This window comes from Salvelinus fontinalis, chromosome 32, assembly GCF_029448725.1.
Source record: "Salvelinus fontinalis isolate EN_2023a chromosome 32, ASM2944872v1, whole genome shotgun sequence".
In the NCBI taxonomy this organism is placed as follows: Eukaryota; Metazoa; Chordata; class Actinopteri; order Salmoniformes; family Salmonidae; genus Salvelinus; species Salvelinus fontinalis.
In genome coordinates, this window is record NC_074696.1 from 11605355 (window position 1) to 11626611 (window position 21257).

At 52.8% G+C, this 21257-nt stretch overlaps 1 protein-coding gene across 5 annotated transcripts in view; it reads right to left on the minus strand.

Annotated features, from left to right (window-relative positions):
* LOC129830724 (pumilio homolog 1-like) overlaps window positions 1–21257 on the minus strand; it is a 96694-nt gene that overhangs the window by 29971 nt on the left and 45466 nt on the right. For 3 of the 5 annotated variants that reach the window (XM_055893369.1, XM_055893367.1, XM_055893368.1), the window contains exons 14-17: window positions 13081–13278; window positions 12679–12771; window positions 7483–7725; window positions 7081–7348 (exon numbers count right to left, since the gene is read on the minus strand). In XM_055893369.1, the coding sequence (XP_055749344.1) occupies window positions 7081–7348; window positions 7483–7725; window positions 12679–12771; window positions 13081–13278 (802 nt within the window). The remainder of the gene's footprint in view (window positions 1–7080; window positions 7349–7482; window positions 7726–12678; window positions 12772–13080; window positions 13279–21257) is intronic. The other 2 variants (XM_055893371.1, XM_055893370.1) reach the window with 1 other exon arrangement.

Here is a 21257-nt window from a genome sequence, read left to right on the forward strand (position 1 = left end):
GGGGGGATGAGGAGAGAGAAAGAGGAGAGAGGGGGGATGAGGAGAGAGAAAGAGATGAGAGAGGGGGGATGAGGAGAGAGAAAGAGATGAGAGAGGGGGGATGAGGAGAGAGAAAGAGATGAGAGAGGGGGGGATGAGGAGAGAGAAAGAGATGAGAGAGGGGGGGATGAGGAGAGAGAAAGAGATGAGAGAGGGGGGGATGAGGAGAGAGAAAGAGATGAGAGAGGGGGGGATGAGGAGAGAGAAAGAGGAGAGAGGGGGGATGAGGAGAGAGAAAGAGATGAGAGAGGGGGGATGAGGAGAGAGAAAGAGATGAGAGAGGGGGGGATGAGGAGAGAGAAAGAGATGAGAGAGGGGGGGATGAGGAGAGAGAAAGAGATGAGAGAGGGGGGGATGAGGAGAGAGAAAGAGATGAGAGAGGGGGGGATGAGGAGAGAGAAAGAGATGAGGAGAGAGGGGGGGTGAGGAGAGAGGGGGGGATGAGGAGAGAGGGGGGGTGAGGAGAGAGGGGGGGATGAGGAGAGAGAAAGAGATGAGAGAGGGGGGATGAGGAGAGAGAAAGAGATGAGAGAGGGGGGATGAGGAGAGAGAAAGAGATGAGAGAGGGGGGATGAGGAGAGAGAAAGAGATGAGAGAGGGGGGGATGAGGAGAGAGAAAGAGATGAGAGAGGGGGGGATGAGGAGAGAGAAAGAGATGAGAGAGGGGGGGATGAGGAGAGAGAAAGAGGAGAGAGGGGGGATGAGGAGAGAGAAAGAGGAGAGAGGGGGGATGAGGAGAGAGAAAGAGATGAGAGAGGGGGGATGAGGAGAGAGAAAGAGATGAGAGAGGGGGGATGAGGAGAGAGAAAGAGATGAGAGAGGGGGGGATGAGGAGAGAGAAAGAGATGAGAGAGGGGGGGATGAGGAGAGAGAAAGAGATGAGAGAGGGGGGGATGAGGAGAGAGAAAGAGATGAGAGAGGGGGGGATGAGGAGAGAGAAAGAGATGAGGAGAGAGGGGGGGTGAGGAGAGAGGGGGGGATGAGGAGAGAGGGGGGGATGAGGAGAGAGAAAGAGATGAGAGAGGGGGGGATGAGGAGAGAGAAAGAGATGAGAGAGGGGGGATGAGGAGAGAGAAAGAGATGAGAGAGGGGGGATGAGGAGAGAGAAAGAGATGAGAGAGGGGGGATGAGGAGAGAGAAAGAGATGAGAGAGGGGGGGATGAGGAGAGAGAAAGAGATGAGAGAGGGGGGGATGAGGAGAGAGAAAGAGATGAGAGAGGGGGGGATGAGGAGAGAGAAAGAGGAGAGAGGGGGGATGAGGAGAGAGAAAGAGGAGAGAGGGGGGATGAGGAGAGAGAAAGAGGAGAGAGGGGGGATGAGGAGAGAGAAAGAGATGAGAGAGGGGGGATGAGGAGAGAGAAAGAGATGAGAGAGGGGGGATGAGGAGAGAGAAAGAGATGAGAGAGGGGGGGATGAGGAGAGAGAAAGAGATGAGAGAGGGGGGGATGAGGAGAGAGAAAGAGATGAGAGAGGGGGGGATGAGGAGAGAGAAAGAGATGAGAGAGGGGGGGATGAGGAGAGAGAAAGAGATGAGAGAGGGGGGGATGAGGAGAGAGAAAGAGATGAGGAGAGAGGGGGGGTGAGGAGAGAGGGGGGGATGAGGAGAGAGGGGGGGATGAGGAGAGAGAAAGAGATGAGAGAGGGGGGATGAGGAGAGAGAAAGAGATGAGAGAGGGGGGATGAGGAGAGAGAAAGAGATGAGAGAGGGGGGATGAGGAGAGAGAAAGAGATGAGAGAGAGGGGGATGAGGAGAGAGAAAGAGATGAGAGAGAGGGGGATGAGGAGAGAGAAAGAGATGAGAGAGGGGGGGATGAGGAGAGAGAAAGAGATGAGAGAGGGGGGGATGAGGAGAGAGAAAGAGATGAGAGAGGGGGGGATGAGGAGAGAGAAAGAGATGAGAGAGGGGGGGATGAGGAGAGAGAAAGAGATGAGAGAGGGGGGGATGAGGAGAGAGAAAGAGATGAGAGAGGGGGGGATGAGGAGAGAGAAAGAGATGAGAGAGGGGGGGATGAGGAGAGAGAAAGAGGAGAGAGGGGGGGATGAGGAGAGAGAAAGAGGAGAGAGGGGGGGATGAGGAGAGAGAAAGAGATGAGAGAGGGGGGGATGAGGAGAGAGAAAGAGATGAGAGAGGGGGGATGAGGAGAGAGAAAGAGATGAGAGAGGGGGGATGAGGAGAGAGAAAGAGATGAGAGGGGGGGATGAGGAGAGAGAAAGAGATGAGAGAGAGGGGATGAGGAGAGAGAAAGAGATGAGAGAGAGGGGATGAGGAGAGAGAAAGAGATGAGAGAGGGGGATGAGGAGAGAGAAAGAGATGAGAGAGGGGGGGATGAGGAGAGAGAAAGAGATGAGATAGGGGGGGATGAGGAGAGAGAAAGAGATGAGAGAGGGGGGGATGAGGAGAGAGAAAGAGATGAGGAGAGAGGGGGGGGTGAGGAGAGAGGGGGGGATGAGGAGAGAGGGGGGGTGAGGAGAGAGGGGGGGATGAGGAGAGAGAAAGAGATGAGAGAGGGGGGGATGAGGAGAGAGAAAGAGATGAGAGAGGGGGGGATGAGGAGAGAGAAAGAGATGAGAGAGGGGGGATGAGGAGAGAGAAAGAGATGAGAGAGGGGGGGATGAGGAGAGAGAAAGAGATGAGAGAGGGGGGGATGAGGAGAGAGAAAGAGATGAGAGAGGGGGGGATGAGGAGAGAGAAAGAGATGAGAGAGGGGGGGATGAGGAGAGAGAAAGAGGAGGGGGGGATGAGGAGAGAGAAAGAGGAGGGGGGGATGAGGAGAGAGAAAGAGGAGGGGGGGATGAGGAGAGAGAAAGAGGAGAGAGGGGGGGATGAGGAGAGAGAAAGAGGAGAGAGGGGGGGATGAGGAGAGAGAAAGAGGAGAGAGGGGGGGATGAGGAGAGAGAAAGAGGAGAGAGGGGGGGATGAGGAGAGAGAAAGAGGAGAGAGGGGGGGATGAGGAGAGAGAAAGAGGAGAGAGGGGGGGATGAGGAGAGAGAAAGAGGAGAGAGGGGGGGATGAGGAGAGAGAAAGAGGAGAGAGGGGGGGATGAGGAGAGAGAAAGAGGAGAGAGGGGGGGATGAGGAGAGAGAAAGAGGAGAGAGGGGGGATGAGGAGAGAGAAAGAGATGAGAGAGGGGGGATGAGGAGAGAGAAAGAGATGAGAGAGGGGGGATGAGGAGAGAGAAAGAGATGAGAGAGGGGGGATGAGGAGAGAGAAAGAGATGAGAGAGGGGGGATGAGGAGAGAGAAAGAGATGAGAGAGGGGGGATGAGGAGAGAGAAAGAGATGAGAGAGGGGGGGATGAGGAGAGAGGGGGGGTGAGGAGAGAGGGGGGGATGAGGAGAGAGAAAGAGATGAGAGGGGGGGATGAGGAGAGAGAAAGAGATGAGAGAGGGGGGATGAGGAGAGAGAAAGAGATGAGAGAGGGGGGATGAGGAGAGAGAAAGAGATGAGAGAGGGGGGATGAGGAGAGAGAAAGAGATGAGAGAGAGGGGATGAGGAGAGAGAAAGAGATGAGAGAGGGGGGGATGAGGAGAGAGAAAGAGATGAGAGAGGGGGATGAGGAGAGAGAAAGAGATGAGAGAGGGGGGGATGAGGAGAGAGAAAGAGATGAGAGAGGGGGGGATGAGGAGAGAGAAAGAGGAGAGAGGGGGGATGAGGAGAGAGAAAGAGGAGAGAGGGGGGGATGAGGAGAGAGAAAGAGATAAGAGAGGGGGGGATGAGGAGAGAGAAAGAGATGAGGAGAGAGGGGGGATGAGGAGAGAGAAAGAGATGAGGAGAGAGGGGGGGTGAGGAGAGAGGGGGGGATGAGGAGAGAGGGGGGGTGAGGAGAGAGGGGGGGGATGAGGAGAGAGAAAGAGATGAGGGGGGGATGAGGAGAGAGAAAGAGATGAGAGAGGGGGGATGAGGAGAGAGAAAGAGATGAGAGAGAGGGGATGAGGAGAGAGAAAGAGATGAGAGAGAGGGGATGAGGAGAGAGAAAGAGATGAGAGAGAGGGGGATGAGGAGAGAGAAAGAGATGAGAGAGGGGGATGAGGAGAGAGAAAGAGATGAGAGAGGGGGATGAGGAGAGAGAAAGAGATGAGAGAGGGGGGGATGAGGAGAGAGAAAGAGATGAGAGAGGGGGGATGAGGAGAGAGAAAGAGGAGAGAGGGGGGGATGAGGAGAGAGAAAGAGGAGAGAGGGGGGGATGAGGAGAGAGAAAGAGGAGAGAGGGGGGGTGAGGAGAGAGAAAGAGGAGAGAGGGGGGGGTGAGGAGAGAGAAAGAGGAGAGAGGGGGGGATGAGGAGAGAGAAAGAGATAAGAGAGGGGGGGATGAGGAGAGAGAAAGAGATGAGAGAGGGGGGATGAGGAGAGAGAAAGAGATGAGAGAGGGGGGATGAGGAGAGAGAAAGAGATGAGAGAGGGGGGATGAGGAGAGAGAAAGAGATGAGAGAGGGGGGGATGAGGAGAGAGAAAGAGATGAGAGAGGGGGGGATGAGGAGAGAGAAAGAGATGAGAGGGGGGGATGAGGAGAGAGAAAGAGATGAGAGAGGGGGGGATGAGGAGAGAGAAAGAGATGAGAGAGGGGGGGATGAGGAGAGAGAAAGAGATGAGAGAGGGGGGGATGAGGAGAGAGAAAGAGATGAGAGAGGGGGGGATGAGGAGAGAGAAAGAGATGAGAGAGGGGGGGATGAGGAGAGAGAAAGATGAGAGAGGGGGGGATGAGGAGAGAGAAAGATGAGAGAGGGGGGGATGAGGAGAGAGAAAGATGAGGGGGGTGAGGAGAGAGAAAGATGAGAGAGGGGGGATGAAGACAGAAAGAGATGAGAGAGGGGGATGAGGAAAGAGAAAGAGATGAGAGAGGGGGATGAGGAAAGAGAAAGAGATGAGAGAGGGGGGATGAGGAAAGAGAAAGAGATGAGAGAGGGGGGGATGAGGAGCGAAAGAGATGAGGGGGAATGAAGACAGAAAGAGATGAGAGAGGGGGGGTGAGGATAATGATCAATAATCAATAATGATTAGACAGTAGGTCTGAGGTTTGATACCAGGGGTTTGGTACCAGGGTTCGGTATTGGGCAGGGGTGATGAGATTGTTTGTGCTATATAGCTGTGACAATTTTATGAATATGGCCATAGGTGTGCGTATGTGTATGTCTCTCTACCTGCTGGTCCTGGCTGAGCTCCATGATGTGTCTCTCTACCTGCTGGTCCTGGCTGAGATCCATGATGTGTGTCTCTCTACCTGCTGGTCCTGGCTGAACTCCATGATGTGTCTCTCTACCTGCTGGTCCTGGCTGATCTCCATGATGTGTCTCTCTACCTGCTGGTCCTGGCTGAACTCCATGATGTGTCTCTCTACCTGCTGGTCCTGGCTGAGCTCCATGATGTGTCTCTCTACCTGCTGGTCCTGGCTGAACTCCATGATGTGTGTCTCTCTACCTGCTGGTCCTGGCTGAACTCCATGATGTGTCTCTCTACCTGCTGGTCCTGGCTGAGCTCCATGATGTGTCTCTCCACCTGCTGGTCCTGGCTGAGCTCCATGATGTGTCTCTCTACCTGCTGGTCCTGGCTGAGCTCCATGATGTGTCTCTCTACCTGCTGGTCCTGGCTGAACTCCATGATGTGTCTCTCTACCTGCTGGTCCTGGCTGAGCTCCATGATGTGTCTCTCTACCTGCTGGTCCTGGCTGAGCTCCATGATGTGTCTCTCTACCTGCTGGTCCTGGCTGAACTCCATGATGTGTGTCTCTACCTGCTGGTCCTGGCTGAGCTCCATGATGTGTCTCTACCTGCTGGTCCTGGCTGAGCTCCATGATGTGTCTCTCTACCTGCTGGTCCTGGCTGAACTCCATGATGTGTGTCTACCTGCTGGTCCTGGCTGAACTCCATGATGTGTCTCTCTACCTGCTGGTCCTGGCTGAACTCCATGATGCGTCTCTCTACCTGCTGGTTCTGGCTGAACTCCATGATGTGTCTCTCTACCTGCTGGTCCTGGCTGAGATCCATGATGTGTCTCTCTACCTGCTGGTCCTGGCTGAGCTCCATGATGTGTCTCTCTACCTGCTGGTCCTGGCTGAACTCCATGATGTGTGTCTCTACCTGCTGGTCCTGGCTGAGCTCCATGATGTGTCTCTACCTGCTGGTCCTGGCTGAGCTCCATGATGTGTGTCTCTACCTGCTGGTCCTGGCTGAACTCCATGATGTGTCTCTCTACCTGCTGGTCCTGGCTGAACTCCATGATGTGTGTCTCTACCTGCTGGTCCTGGCTGAACTCCATGATGTGTCTCTCTACCTGCTGGTCCTGGCTGAGCTCCATGATGTGTCTCTCCACCTGCTGGTCCTGGCTGAGCTCCGTGATGTGTCTCTCTACCTGCTGGTCCTGGCTGAGCTCCATGATGTGTCTCTCTACCTGCTGGTCCTGGCTGAACTCCATGATGTGTCTCTCAACCTGCTGGTCCTGGCTGAGCTCCATGATGTGTCTCTCTACCTGCTGGTCCTGGCTGAGCTCCATGATGTGTCTCTCTACCTGCTGGTCCTGGCTGAACTCCATGATGTGTGTCTACTTGCTGGTCCTGGCTGAGCTCCATGATGTGTCTCTACCTGCTGGTCCTGGCTGAGCTCCATGATGTGTGTCTCTACCTGCTGGTCCTGGCTGAACTCCATGATGTGTCTCTCTACCTGCTGGTCCTGGCTGAACTCCATGATGTGTGTCTCTACCTGCTGGTCCTGGCTGAACTCCATGATGTGTCTCTACCTGCTGGTCCTGGCTGAACTCCATGATGTGTGTCTCTACCTGCTGGTCCTGGCTGAGCTCCATGATGTGTCTCTCCACCTGCTGGTCCTGGCTGAGCTCCATGATGTGTCTCTCTACCTGCTGGTCCTGGCTGAGCTCCATGATGTGTCTCTCTACCTGCTGGTCCTGGCTGAACTCCATGATGTGTCTCTCTACCTACTTGTCCTGGCTGAGCTCCATGATGTGTCTCTCTACCTGCTGGTCCTGGCTGAGCTCCATGATGTGTCTCTCTACCTGCTGGTCCTGGCTGAACTCCATGATGTGTGTCTCTACCTGCTGCCGTGTTGGTCCTGGCTGAACTCCATGATGTGCCCAGCAATCTCTCTCAGCTGCAGGTTGGGGTAGCGGTTGTTCCGGAAGTCTTCCAGGAGCCGGCTGCGCCCTGAAGGCATCACGTCCGACATTCCGTAACGTAGCCGTGACGACGGGAAGAGCTGGCTGCTGGGAGAGAATAGGGAGGAGCCAGAACTGGCGCTGCGATACTTCGCCTCTGCCCCCGGAGCAGCAGATATGAAACGACCGCTGCCATTGGTCAGACCTCCTGTGGGAGGGGTTCAGAGAGGAGGGATAGTTAGTGCTGATTGGACATAAAAATAACCATGATAAAATGTTATAACTACAAAAATGCACTGCAAGTTTTATGTCAGCATGGTAACAATAGACCTCGTCACTCACCCAGGTTGAGGTTGGATGAGGAGCTGTGATTGGACAGAGAGGGGGGTGGAGTCAGGGAGTGGGAGGGGCCTTGGTTGGGCAGAGGCATTCCGACCGGCCCAGGGGAGGAGCTAAAGCCCAGGGTTCCGTTGTAGAACCCCCCATGGCCAATGGGAGTGAGGCTGGACTGCGTGCGTTTGTACAAGTCACTACTGCCGGTCAGTGAGTCACGACGAGAACTGTTGCCACCGCTGGAGTTAGCCACTGGAGGGAGACAGAGAGACCATTAAAACACACAGAGTTGGCCAGTAGAGGGAGCTATACACACAGACACATAGATAAGTCAGACAGCTTCAGACAGTTGAACAGAAATAGTGAGAAGCCTTTCCATTAGGGATGGGCATTTGAAATTATTACATTTTTTACATGTACTTTGACTATCTTAATATCTGAAAAAACAATGATTTTTATATCGAATAGTTGGGCCAGTGGTCTAAGGCACTGCATCGCAGTGTTAGCTGTGCCACCAGAGATCCTGGTTCGAGTCCAGGCTCTGTCACAGCCGGCCGCGACCGGTAGACCCATGGGGCGGCGCACAATTGGCCCAGCGTCGTCCGGGTTTGGGCGGCAGGGATGTTCTTGTCCCATCGCGCTCTAGCGACTCCTGTGGTGGGCCGGGCGCAATGCACGCCGACACGTTGCCAGTTGTACAGTGTTTCCTCATACACATTGGGTGCGGATGGCTTCCGGGTTAAGTGGGCATTGTGTCAAGAAGCAGTGCGGGTTGGCTGGGTTGTGTTTCGGAGGACGCACGGCTATCGACCTTTGCCTCTCGAGTCCGTACGGGAGTTGCAGCGATGAGACAAGACCGTAACTACTACCAATTGGAAACCATGAAATTAGGGAGAAAAAGGGGTCAAGTTTTAAATTAAAAAATATATATTTTGAAAAGTAAAAATACAGGTCAAAAATAAACTTTGTCGCGTGACTCAGGAAGCGCCCTGCTTGTTGTTGCTTGTTGTTTCCGGCGCAAGAGGAGCAGGGTGCGTCTGACATGGAGACATGGAGAGAGAGCAACAGAGGATGTAGCCAAATAGACTTGTGCAAGTTAAACTTGATGGATAACCTATCGCAGCAACATCTCATCTGGTAGTGTCTGTCGTGACTGGAGTTAGTTAGCCAGCTAGCTAGCCAGGCTAATTCAGGCTATTTAGCTGCGTCCTCGTCTAAAACAACTCCATATTAAACAGCCTACCTGTTAGTTAATCACCATAGCCTACTCCTCATTTAGCCAACTTAATTGCGTAATTGTAATTTCATCTTGCATTGATTAGCACTCAAATGGTGGAGAACGGCACTGGAGGGAATAGAGGCCATATTGCAGGTTCCTGACTAATTGCGCTATTTTGTGTATTTTCTTGTGCTGAGCTTAAACAGCTTGGAAAATTCCAGAAAATTATGTCATGGCTTTAGAAGCTTCTGATAGGATAATTGACATCATTTGAGTCAATTGGAGGTGTACCTGTGGATGTATTTCAAGGCCTCCCTTCAAACTCAGTGCCTCTTTGCTTGACATCATGGGAAAACCAAAAGAAATCAGCCAAGAGCTCAGAAAAAATTGTAGACCTCCACAAGTCTGGTTCATCCTTGGGAGCAATTTCCAAATGCCCTGAAGGTACAACGTTCATCTGTACAAACAATAGTACGCAAGTATAAACACCATGGGACCACGCAGCCGTCATACCGCTCAGTAAGGAGACGCGTTCTGTCTCCTAGAGATGAACGTACTTTTGTTCGAAAATTGCAAATCAATCCCAGAACAACAGCAAAGGACCTTGTGAAGATGCTGGAGGGAACGTGTACAAAAGTATCTATATCCACAGTAAAACGAGTCCTTTATCGACATAACCTGAAAGGCCGCTCAGCAAGGAAGAAGCCACTGCTCCAAAACCGCCATAAAAAAGCCAGACTACGGTTTGCAACTGCACATGCGGACAAAGATCGTACTTTTTAGAGAAATGTCCGCTGGTCTGATGAAACAAAAATAGAACTGTTTGGCCATAATGACCATCGTTATGTTTGGAGGAAAAAGGGGGAGGTTTGCTTGCCGAAGAACACCATCCCAACCGTGAAGCACGGGGTTGGCAGCATCATGTTATGGGGGTGCTTTGTTGCAAGAGGGACTGGTACACTTCACAAAATATATTTCATCATGAGGATGGAAAATGATGTGGATCTATTGAAGCAACATCTCAAGACATCAGTCAGATAGTTAAAGCTTGGTTGCAAATGGGTCTTCCAAATGGACAATGACCCCAAGCATACTTCCAAAGTTGTGGCAAAATGGCTTAAGGACAACAAAGTCATGGTATTGGAGTGGCCATCACAAAGCCCTGGAATCAATCCTATTGAAAATCTGTGAGCAGAACTGAAAAAGCGTGTGCGAGCAAGGAGGCCTACAAACCTGACTCAGTTACACCAGCTCTGTCAGAAAGAATGGGCCAAAATTCACCCAACTTATTGTGGGAAGCTTGGGGAAGGCTACCCGAAACGTTTGACCCAAGTTAGCGTCTCATCTACCCTAGAGAAGTTAACGTCCCACCAGGCCAACATCCGGTGAAACTGCAGAGAGCTAACATTTTAAATACACCATTCATTGTATTAAACATTCTTGTAAATACACGTATCTTACATCATTTAAAAGATTAACGTCTTATTAATCCAGCCGCTGTGTCAGATTTCAAAAAGTTTACCGCAAAAGCAAATATACGATTTTCTGAGGACGGCGCCCCACACACACACACAAGTATTACTAGCATTTTCTAACCAAGCATTAGCGTCACGAAAGTCAGAAATAACAATAAAATAAATCGCTTACCATTGAAGATCTTCCTCTGGTGGCAATGCCAAGTGTCCTAACTACACAGTGAATGTTCGTTTTGTTTGATAAAATCCATTGTTATAGCCTAACACGAAACATTTGTAAACCGGTTGCGTCGTGATTTCCGTCTCATTCAACTTTGGACGAAGCGTTCGTGGTAATTACACAAACTAAACAAACGTTTATCCAGTCATGGTTGATTTCATTGCAATCCTCTGGTTGTTACTAACACAACCATACATGATGGCTCTTTTCCCGGGACGTATTGACTGAAACAAACCGATTTGAAGACACCAATCAATGACCTCATTGCGCACCAATGGTAGGACCGGTCTATCGTTGATTGACTGTATTTTGGCCCAATGACCACTGATCATCTTGAAATCTAGCTTGGAAGATAGCCAATGAGCTGAGGTAAACGGCAATATGTAATGGTTATACGTTTGAAGACCAGCCTATGTCGTAAACTCTGGCGTAAAAGAGGTTCATTCGCCATTGCAAATCCTACTTGACGGAGCCACGAGTGTTACACATAGCAGTACATATTCAATAGCATTTTCAACAAGTTTATTTATTTAAATTTTTGCCAATAAATCAGGAAAAGCTAAAACAAAGTCTAGGTATACAGATTCAACCCAAATTATAGAGGAATATGATAGAGACAGCCCCCCATCTCACAGCTAGCCTTCGGGGAGCTTCTCATCTAGGAGCTTGCTAGCTACAGCAAGTCCACTGCAGCACCTTCTGCTCCATTAACCAATGGTGTTCATCTGTCCAGATTCATCTCTGCAGGCATGAATGTGCCTCAGGGCAAAAAGGGCACAGTGGGGAGGCGACGTTGTGCCCTTTGTCACAGGAAATGCCCCATCACCTGCACCACCTGTTCAGTAAGCCTCTGCTTTACAGCAGAAAGAGACTGCTATGGGCCATGGCACCAGGACTGAGGGGCTTCACAATATTTATCTATTTATTTATTTATAAAATATACAATATTGTAAATAGAAAATGTGTAAATAATTACCCTTGTTATTTTTTTTTATTTTTATTTTTTTATATATATATATTTTTTTTTTTGTAGGGGGGGGGGGTTAGAATAGCATTTATGTATTTTGTATATAGTTATTTCCTTCAAAATGTATCACTGTACCAATTTGGCCACCTGGGTGACTTCATGCTCAATGTCATGTAGCTCGCTCATTTTTGAAGTTATCTGTCTAAAACTTTGCTCAGCTATTGTTGACATCTTATGTTCTTAATTCAAATCATCCCCAGCATCCTATCTGTATGTTTGGCTGTTCTTGGTCACTTGAAAGATGATGCAGGAGCAATAAAAAACAGAAAACGTATGTTTATTTCCTTGTATTTTCTTCTACCAGATCTATTGTGTTATATTCTCCTACATTCAATTCACATTTCCACAAAATTCTGAGTGTTTCCTTTCAAATGATACCAAGAATATGCATATCCTTGCTTCTTGGCATGAGCTACAGGCAGTTAGATTAGGGTATGTCTTTAGGTGGAAATTGAGATGAAGGGGGGGTACCCCAAAGAAATTAAACAATTTAAAGGCAATGCTACCAAATACTAATTGAGTGCATGTAAACTTCTGACCCACTGGGAATGTGATGAAAGAAATAAAAGCTGAAATAAATCATTCTCTCTACTATTATTCTGACATTTCACATTCTTCAAATAAAGTGGTGATCCTAACTGACCTAAGACAGGGGATTTTTACTAGGATTAAATGTCAGAAAATTGTGAAAAACTGAGTTTTAATGACTCCAACCTAAGTGTATGTAAACTTCCGACTTCAACTGTGTGTGTATGTAAGTATGTATGTAGGTATGCATGCATGTATAATATATATATATTCCCTGTTTTATTTGTCTATTATTTCTCTGCATTGTTAGGCCCGTAAGTAATAGTTTGTCTAAACAGGTTGTTAAAACATGTGACTAATACCATTAGACTTGATTTCTACTTCACTTGCTACACATGAAGCCTCTGACGGTAGTGCTGCTTTGAGTGACCCACAACAACAAGCTACACAGGTGAAAAGTGTGTAGGCTACCAGTGTTTTTAAAATGGGACGCAGCCATAAAAACGGTCAAATCTGTTGTTTCATTAACATTTCTAAATGCCATGGTTTGTACAAATCTCACAGATCATTTAATTTTAGACAAAGCCCTTTCATTAAAATAAGCATTTTTATTATTTGTCCGAAATTAATACTCTCGCAAGTAACTGAATACTAACGTCCGTTCGGATCCCGGAATAACCGTAACCCTGCTCTCCATTCGTAAGCCTACTGAGTCATAGGTTGCACACACACACACCTGCAGTGCCAAAGCCGCCCAACGTAGCGCCGAGTGAAGAGTTGCTCTGACCAAACCCCAGAGAGGCGGAGCCGAGGCCCGGCTGGGCGGAGCCTGTATAGAAAACAACCAATCACCTTTGTTAATATACTTTGAGTCACCGAGTTTATATGTTAAACAAAATAATATTTGAAAACGTTTTGGTCACGTTCCAGGCCGACTACATTGCAGACACCTGCCAGATCTCACAAAGCCAAGACATGTTTTTGACATATGAACTACCACATGATATAGGAATCTGATGCACGACTGTGCAATCCATGACGCGGCATGCAACCATTGGCTGATGCAATGCAACGTCTCCAATGTAGTCGTCCTGGAACCGACCGCTGCCAATTCACCCGTTTAGTTTTTTTTTCTCACAGTACGTTGATTGGCTACCTTGAGAGAAGAGTGAGGAGCTCTGGGATGAGTTGCTAAGAGAGGATCCATAAAAGGAGTTTCCTGACATAACCCCTCCTCCCTGCTGCTGAGGCTGCTGGGATTGCATGGCTCGAAACTGACCATTGGCCCCGCCTCCCATACCACCGTTAGCCCCGCCACCCGCAGCTGCTGCCGCCACTGGAGAGAGGGTAGAGAGAGAGCGAGGGTAGAGCGAGCGCGAGGTTAGAGCGAGGGTAGAGCGAGCGAGAGAGCGAGCGCGAGGGTAGAGCGAGAGAGCGAGCGCGAGGGTAGAGCGAGAGAGCGAGCGCGAGGGTAGAGCGAGAGAGCGAGCGCGAGGGTAGAGCGAGAGAGCGAGCGCGAGGGTAGAGCGAGAGAGCGAGCGCGAGGGTAGAGCGAGAGAGCGAGCGCGAGGGTAGAGCGAGAGAGCGAGCGCGAGGGTAGAGCGAGAGAGCGAGCGCGAGGGTAGAGCGAGAGAGCGAGCGCAGAGCGAGAGAGCGAGCGCGAGCGCAGAGCGAGAGAGCGAGCGCGAGCGCAGAGCGAGAGAGCGAGCGCGAGGGCAGAGCGAGAGAGCGAGCGCGAGGGCAGAGCGAGAGAGCGAGCGCGAGGGCAGAGCGAGAGAGCGAGCGCGAGGGCAGAGCGAGAGAGCGAGCGCGAGGGCAGAGCGAGAGAGCGAGCGCGAGGGTAGAGCGAGAGAGCGAGCGCGAGGGTAGAGCGAGAGAGCGAGCGCGAGGGTAGAGCGAGAGAGCGAGCGCGAGGGTAGAGCGAGAGAGCGAGCGCGAGGGTAGTGCGAGAGAGCGAGCGCGAGGGTAGAGCGAGAGAGCGAGCGCGAGGGTAGAGCGAGAGAGCGAGCGCGAGGGTAGAGCGAGAGAGCGAGCGCGAGGGTAGAGCGAGAGAGCGAGCGCGAGGGTAGAGCGAGAGAGCGAGCGCGAGGGTAGAGCGAGAGAGCGAGCGCGAGGGTAGAGCGAGAGAGCGAGCGCGAGGGTAGAGCGAGAGAGCGAGCGCGAGGGTAGAGCGAGAGAGCGAGCGCGGGTAGAGCGAGAGAGCGAGCGCGAGGGTAGAGCGAGAGAGCGAGCGCGAGGGTAGAGCGAGAGAGCGAGCGCGAGGGTAGAGCGAGAGAGCGAGCGCGAGGGTAGAGCGAGAGAGCGAGCGCGAGGGTAGAGCGAGAGAGCGAGCGCGAGGGTAGAGCGAGAGAGCGAGCGCGAGGGTAGAGCGAGAGAGCGAGCGCGAGGGTAGAGCGAGAGAGCGAGCGCGAGGGTAGAGCGAGAGAGCGAGCGCGAGGGTAGAGCGCGAGAGAGAGCGCGAGGGTAGAGCGCGAGGGTAGAGCGAGAGAGAAGAGCGCGAGGGTAGAGCGAGAGAGAGAGCGCGAGGGTAGAGCGAGAGAGAGAGCGCGAGGGTAGAGCGAGAGAGAGAGCGCGGGTAGAGCGAGAGAGAGAGCGCGGGTAGAGCGAGAGAGAGAGCGCGGGTAGAGCGAGAGAGAGAGCGCGGGTAGAGCGAGAGAGAGAGCGCGGGTAGAGCGAGAGAGAGAGCGCGGGTAGAGCGAGAGAGAGAGAGCGCGGGTAGAGCGAGAGAGAGAGAGCGCGGGTAGAGCGAGAGAGAGAGAGCGCGGGTAGAGCGAGAGAGAGAGAGCGCGGGTAGAGCGAGAGAGAGAGAGCGCGGGTAGAGCGAGAGAGAGAGAGCGAGGGTAGAGCGAGAGAGAGAGAGCGAGGGTAGAGCGAGAGAGAGAGAGCGAGGGTAGAGCGAGAGAGAGAGAGCGAGGGTAGAGCGAGAGAGAGAGAGCGAGGGTAGAGCGAGAGAGAGAGAGCGAGAGAGAGAGAGCGAGGGTAGAGCGAGAGAGAGAGAGCGAGGGTAGAGCGAGAGAGAGAGAGCGAGGGTAGAGCGAGAGAGAGAGAGCGAGGGTAGAGCGAGAGAGAGAGAGCGAGGGTAGAGCGAGAGAGAGAGAGCGAGGGTAGAGCGAGAGAGAGAGCGAGGGTAGAGCGAGAGAGAGAGAGCGAGGGTAGAGCGAGAGAGAGAGAGCGAGGGTAGAGCGAGAGAGAGAGAGCGAGGGTAGAGCGAGAGAGAGAGAGCGAGGGTAGAGCGAGAGAGAGAGCGCGAGGGTAGAGCGAGAGAGAGAGCGCGAGGGTAGAGCGAGAGAGAGAGAGAGAGCGCGAGGGTAGAGCGCGAGGGTAGAGCGAGAGGGTAGAGCGCGAGGGTAGAGCGAGAGAGAGAGCGCGAGGGTAGAGCGAGAGAACGAGCGCGAGGGTAGAGCGAGAGAGCGAGCGCGAGGGTAGAGCGAGAGAGCGAGCGCGAGGGTAGAGCGAGAGAGAGAGAGCGAGAGAGAGAGAGCGAGGGTAGAGCGAGAGAGAGAGAGCGAGGGTAGAGCGAGAGAGCGAGCGCGAGGGTAGAGCGAGAGAGAGAGAGCGAGAGAGAGAGAGCGAGGGTAGAGCGAGAGAGAGAGAGCGAGGGTAGAGCGAGAGAGAGAGAGCGAGGGTAGAGCGAGAGAGAGAGAGCGAGGGTAGAGCGAGAGAGAGAGAGCGAGGGTAGAGCGAGAGAGAGAGAGCGAGGGTAGAGCGAGAGAGAGAGAGCGAGGGTAGAGCGAGAGAGAGAGAGCGAGGGTAGAGCGAGAGAGAGAGAGCGAGGGTAGAGCGAGAGAGAGAGAGCGAGGGTAGAGCGAGAGAGAGAGAGCGAGGGTAGAGCGAGAGAGAGAGAGCGAGGGTAGAGCGAGAGAGAGAGCGCGAGGGTAGAGCGAGAGAGAGAGCGCGAGGGTAGAGCGAGAGAGAGAGCGCGAGGGTAGAGCGAGAGAGAGAGCGCGAGGGTAGAGCGAGAGAGAGAGCGCGAGGGTAGAGCGAGAGAGAGAGCGCGAGGGTAGAGCGAGAGAGAGAGCGCGAGGGTAGAGCGAGAGAGAGAGCGCGAGGGTAGAGCGAGAGAGAGAGAGAGAGCGCGAGGGTAGAGCGCGAGGGTAGAGCGAGAGGGTAGAGCGCGAGGGTAGAGCGAGAGAGAGAGAGCGCGGGTAGAGCGAGAGAGAGAGCGCGGGTAGAGCGAGAGAGAGAGCGCGGGTAGAGCGAGAGAGAGAGCGCGGGTAGAGCGAGAGAGAGAGAGCGCGGGTAGAGCGAGAGAGAGAGAGCGAGGGTAGAGCGAGAGAGAGAGAGCGAGGGTAGAGCGAGAGAGAGAGAGAGCGAGGGTAGAGCGAGAGAGAGAGAGAGCGAGGGTAGAGCGAGAGAGAGAGAGAGCGAGGGTAGAGCGAGAGAGAGAGAGAGCGAGGGTAGAGCGAGAGAGAGAGAGAGCGAGGGTAGAGCGAGAGAGAGAGAGAGCGAGGGTAGAGCGAGAGAGAGAGAGAGCGAGGGTAGAGCGAGAGAGAGAGAGAGCGAGGGTAGAGCGAGAGAGAGAGAGAGCGAGGGTAGAGCGAGAGAGAGAGAGCGAGGGTAGAGCGAGAGAGAGAGAGAGCGAGGGTAGAGCGAGAGAGAGAGAGAGCGAGGGTAGAGCGAGAGAGAGAGAGAGCGAGGGTAGAGCGAGAGAGAGAGAGAGCGAGGGTAGAGCGAGAGAGAGAGAGAGCGAGGGTAGAGCGAGAGAGAGAGAGCGAGGGTAGAGCGAGAGAGAGAGAGCGAGGGTAGAGCGAGAGAGAGAGAGCGAGGGTAGAGCGAGAGAGAGAGAGCGAGGGTAGAGCGAGAGAGAGAGAGCGAGGGTAGAGCGAGAGAGAGAGAGCGAGGGTAGAGCGAGAGAGAGAGAGCGAGGGTAGAGCGAGAGAGAGAGAGAGCGAGGGTAGAGCGAGAGAGAGAGAGAGCGAGGGTAGAGCGAGAGAGAGAGAGAGCGAGGGTAGAGCGAGAGAGAGAGAGAGCGAGGGTAGAGCGAGAGAGAGAGAGAGCGAGGGTAGAGCGAGAGAGAGAGAGAGCGAGGGTAGAGCGAGAGAGAGAGAGAGCGAGGGTAGAGCGAGAGAGAGAGAGAGCGAGGGTAGAGCGAGAGAGAGAGAGAGCGAGGGTAGAGCGAGAGAGAGAGAGAGCGAGGGTAGAGCGAGAGAGAGAGAGAGCGAGGGTAGAGCGAGAGAGAGAGAGAGCGAGGGTAGAGCGAGAGAGAGAGAGAGCGAGGGTAGAGCGAGAGAGAGAGAGAGCGAGGGTAGAGCGAGAGAGAGAGAGAGCGAGGGTAGAGCGAGAGAGAGAGAGAGCGAGGGTAGAGCGAGAGAGAGAGAGAGCGAGGGTAGAGCGAGAGAGAGAGAGAGCGAGGGTAGAGCGAGAGAGAGAGAGAGCGAGGGTAGAGCGAGAGAGAGAGAGAGCGAGGGTAGAGCGAGAGAGAGAGAGAGCGAGGGTAGAGCGAGAGAGAGAGAGAGCGAGGGTAGAGCGAGAGAGAGAGAGAGCGAGGGTAGAGCGAGAGAGAGAGAGAGCGAGGGTAGAGCGAGAGAGAGAGAGAGCGAGGGTAGAGCGAGAGAGAGAGAGAGCGAGGGTAGAGCGAGAGAGAGAGAGAGCGAGGGTAGAGCGAGAGAGAGAGAGAGCGAGGGTAGAGCGAGAGAGAGAGAGAGCGAGGGTAGAGCGAGAGAGAGAGAGAGCGAGGGTAGAGCGAGAGAGAGAGAGAGCGAGGGTAGAGCGAGAGAGAGAGAGAGCGAGGGTAGAGCGAGAGAGAGAGAGAGCGAGGGTAGAGCGAGAGAGAGAGAGAGCGAGGGTAGAGCGAGAGAGAGAGAGAGCGAGGGTAGAGCGAGAGAGAGAGAGAGCGAGGGTAGAGCGAGAGAGAGAGAGAGCGAGGGTAGAGCGAGAGAGAGAGAGAGCGAGGGTAGAGCGAGAGAGAGAGAGAGCGAGGGTAGAGCGAGAGAGAGAGAGAGCGAGGGTAGAGCGAGAGAGAGAGAGAGCGAGGGTAGAGCGAGAGAGAGAGAGAGCGAGGGTAGAGCGAGAGAGAGAGAGAGCGAGGGTAGAGCGAGAGAGAGAGAGAGCGAGGGTAGAGCGAGAGAGAGAGAGAGCGAGGGTAGAGCGAGAGAGAGAGAGAGCGAGGGTAGAGCGAGAGAGAGAGAGAGCGAGGGTAGAGCGAGAGAGAGAGAGAGCGAGGGTAGAGCGAGAGAGAGAGAGAGCGAGGGTAGAGCGAGAGAGAGAGAGAGCGAGGGTAGAGCGAGAGAGAGAGAGAGCGAGGGTAGAGCGAGAGAGAGAGAGAGCGAGGGTAGAGCGAGAGAGAGAGAGAGCGAGGGTAGAGCGAGAGAGAGAGAGAGCGAGGGTAGAGCGAGAGAGAGAGAGAGCGAGGGTAGAGCGAGAGAGAGAGAGAGCGAGGGTAGAGCGAGAGAGAGAGAGAGCGAGGGTAGAGCGAGAGAGAGAGAGAGCGAGGGTAGAGCGAGAGAGAGAGAGAGCGAGGGTAGAGCGAGAGAGAGAGAGAGCGAGGGTAGAGCGAGAGAGAGAGAGAGCGAGGGTAGAGCGAGAGAGAGAGAGAGCGAGGGTAGAGCGAGAGAGAGAGAGAGCGAGGGTAGAGCGAGAGAGAGAGAGCGAGGGTAGAGCGAGAGAGAGAGAGCGAGGGTAGAGCGAGAGAGAGAGAGCGAGGGTAGAGCGAGAGAGAGAGAGCGAGGGTAGAGCGAGAGAGAGAGAGCGAGGGTAGAGCGAGAGAGAGAGAGCGAGGGTAGAGCGAGAGAGAGAGAGCGAGGGTAGAGCGAGAGAGAGAGAGCGAGGGTAGAGCGAGAGAGAGAGAGCGAGGGTAGAGCGAGAGAGAGAGAGCGAGGGTAGAGCGAGAGAGAGAGAGCGAGGGTAGAGCGAGAGAGAGAGCGAGGGTAGAGCGAGAGAGAGAGCGAGGGTAGAGCGAGAGAGAGAGCGAGGGTAGAGCGAGAGAGAGAGCGAGGGTAGAGCGAGAGAGAGAGCGAGGGTAGAGCGAGAGAGAGAGCGAGGGTAGAGCGAGAGAGCGAGGGTAGAGCGAGAGAGAGAGCGAGGGTAGAGCGAGAGAGAGAGCGAGGGTAGAGCGAGAGAGAGAGCGAGGGTAGAGCGAGAGAGAGAGCGAGGGTAGAGCGAGAGAGAGAGCGAGGGTAGAGCGAGAGAGAGAGCGAGGGTAGAGCGAGAGAGAGAGCGAGGGTAGAGCGAGAGAGAGAGCGAGGGTAGAGCGAGAGAGAGAGCGAGGGTAGAGCGAGAGAGAGAGCGAGGGTAGAGCGAGAGAGAGAGCGAGGGTAGAGCGAGAGAGAGAGCGAGGGTAGAGCGAGAGAGAGAGGGTAGAGCGAGAGAGAGAGCGAGGGTAGAGCGAGAGAGAGAGCGAGGGTAGAGCGAGAGAGAGAGCGAGGGTAGAGCGAGAGAGAGAGCGAGGGTAGAGCGAGAGAGAGAGCGAGGGTAGAGCGAGAGAGAGAGCGAGGGTAGAGCGAGAGAGAGAGCGAGGGTAGAGCGAGAGAGAGAGCGAGGGTAGAGCGAGAGAGAGAGAGGGTAGAGAGAGAGAGAGCGAGGGTAGAGAGAGAGAGAGCGAGGGTAGAGAGAGAGCGAGGGTAGAGAGAGAGCGAGGGTAGAGAGAGAGAGCGAGGGTAGAGCGAGGGTAGAGAGAGAAATAAATTGTGAGAGTTTGGTGGGCTGCTACAAGTGATGGATAGATACTATATTAGGGTGACTGAGTGACAGAGATACTGTATTAGGGTGACTGAGTGACAGAGATACTGTATTAGGGTGACAGTGACAGAGAGATACTGTATTAGGGTGACAGTGACAGAGAGATACTGTATTAGGGTGACTGAGTGACAGAGAGATACTGTATTAGGGTGACTGAGTGACAGAGAGATACTGTATTAGGGTGACTGAGTGACGAAGAGATACTGTATTAGGGTGACTGAGTGACAGAGATACTGTATTAGGGTGACTGAGTGACAGAGATACTGTATTAGGGTGACTGAGTGACAGAGATACTGTATTAGGGTGACTGAGTGACAGAGATACTGTATTAGGGTGACTGAGTGACAGAGATACTGTATTAGGGTGACTGAGTGACAGAGATACTGTTTTAGGGTGACTGAGTGACAGAGATACTGTATTAGGGTGACTGAGTGACAGAGATACTGTATTAGGGTTACTGAGTGACAGAGATACTGTATTAGGGTGACTGAGTGACGAAGAGATACTGTATTAGGGTGACTGAGTGACAGAGATACTGTATTAGGGTGACAGTGACAGAGAGATACTGTATTAGGGTGACTGAGTGACAGAGATACTGTATTAGGGTGACTGAGTGACAGAGATACTGTATTAGGGTGACTGAGTGACGAAGAGATACTGTATTAGGGTGACTGAGTGACGAAGAGATACTGTATTAGGGTGACTGAGTGACGAAGAGATACTGTATTAGGGTGACTGAGTGACAGAGATACTGTATTAGGGTGACTGAGTGACAGAGATACTGTATGAGGGTGACTGAGTGACGAAGAGATACTGTATTAGGGTGACTGAGTGACGAAGAGATACTGTATTAGGGTGACTGAGTGACGAAGAGATACTGTATTAGGGTGACAGAGTGACAGAGATACTGTATTAGGGTGACAGAGATACTGTATTAGTGACAGAGATACTGTATTAGGGTGACTGAGTGACAGAGATACTGTATTAGGGTGACTGAGTGACAGAGATACTGTATTAGGGTGACTGAGTGACAGAGATACTGTATTAGGGTGACTGAGTGACGAAGAGATACTGTATTAGGGTGACTGAGTGACAGAGATACTGTATTAGGGTGACTGAGTGACAGAGATACTGTATTAGGGTGACGAAGAGATACTGTATTAGGGTGACTGAGTGACGAAGAGATACTGTATTAGGGTGACAGAGATACTGTATTAGGGTGACAGAGATACTGTATTAGGGTGACAGAGATACTGTATTAGGGTGACAGAGATACAGAGATACTGTATTAGGGTGACTGAGTGACAGAGATACTGTATTAGGGTGACTGAGTGACAGAGATACTGTATTAGGGTGACTGAGTGACAGAGATACTGTATTAGGGTGACTGAGTGACGAAGAGATACTGTATTAGGGTGACTGAGTGACGAAGAGATACTGTATTAGGGTGACTGAGTGACAGAGATACTGTATTAGGGTGACTGAGTGACAGAGATACTGTATTAGGGTGACGAAGAGATACTGTATTAGGGTGACTGAGTGACGAAGAGATACTGTATTAGGGTGACAGAGATACTGTATTAGGGTGACAGAGATACTGTATTAGGGTGACAGAGATACTGTATTAGGGTGACAGAG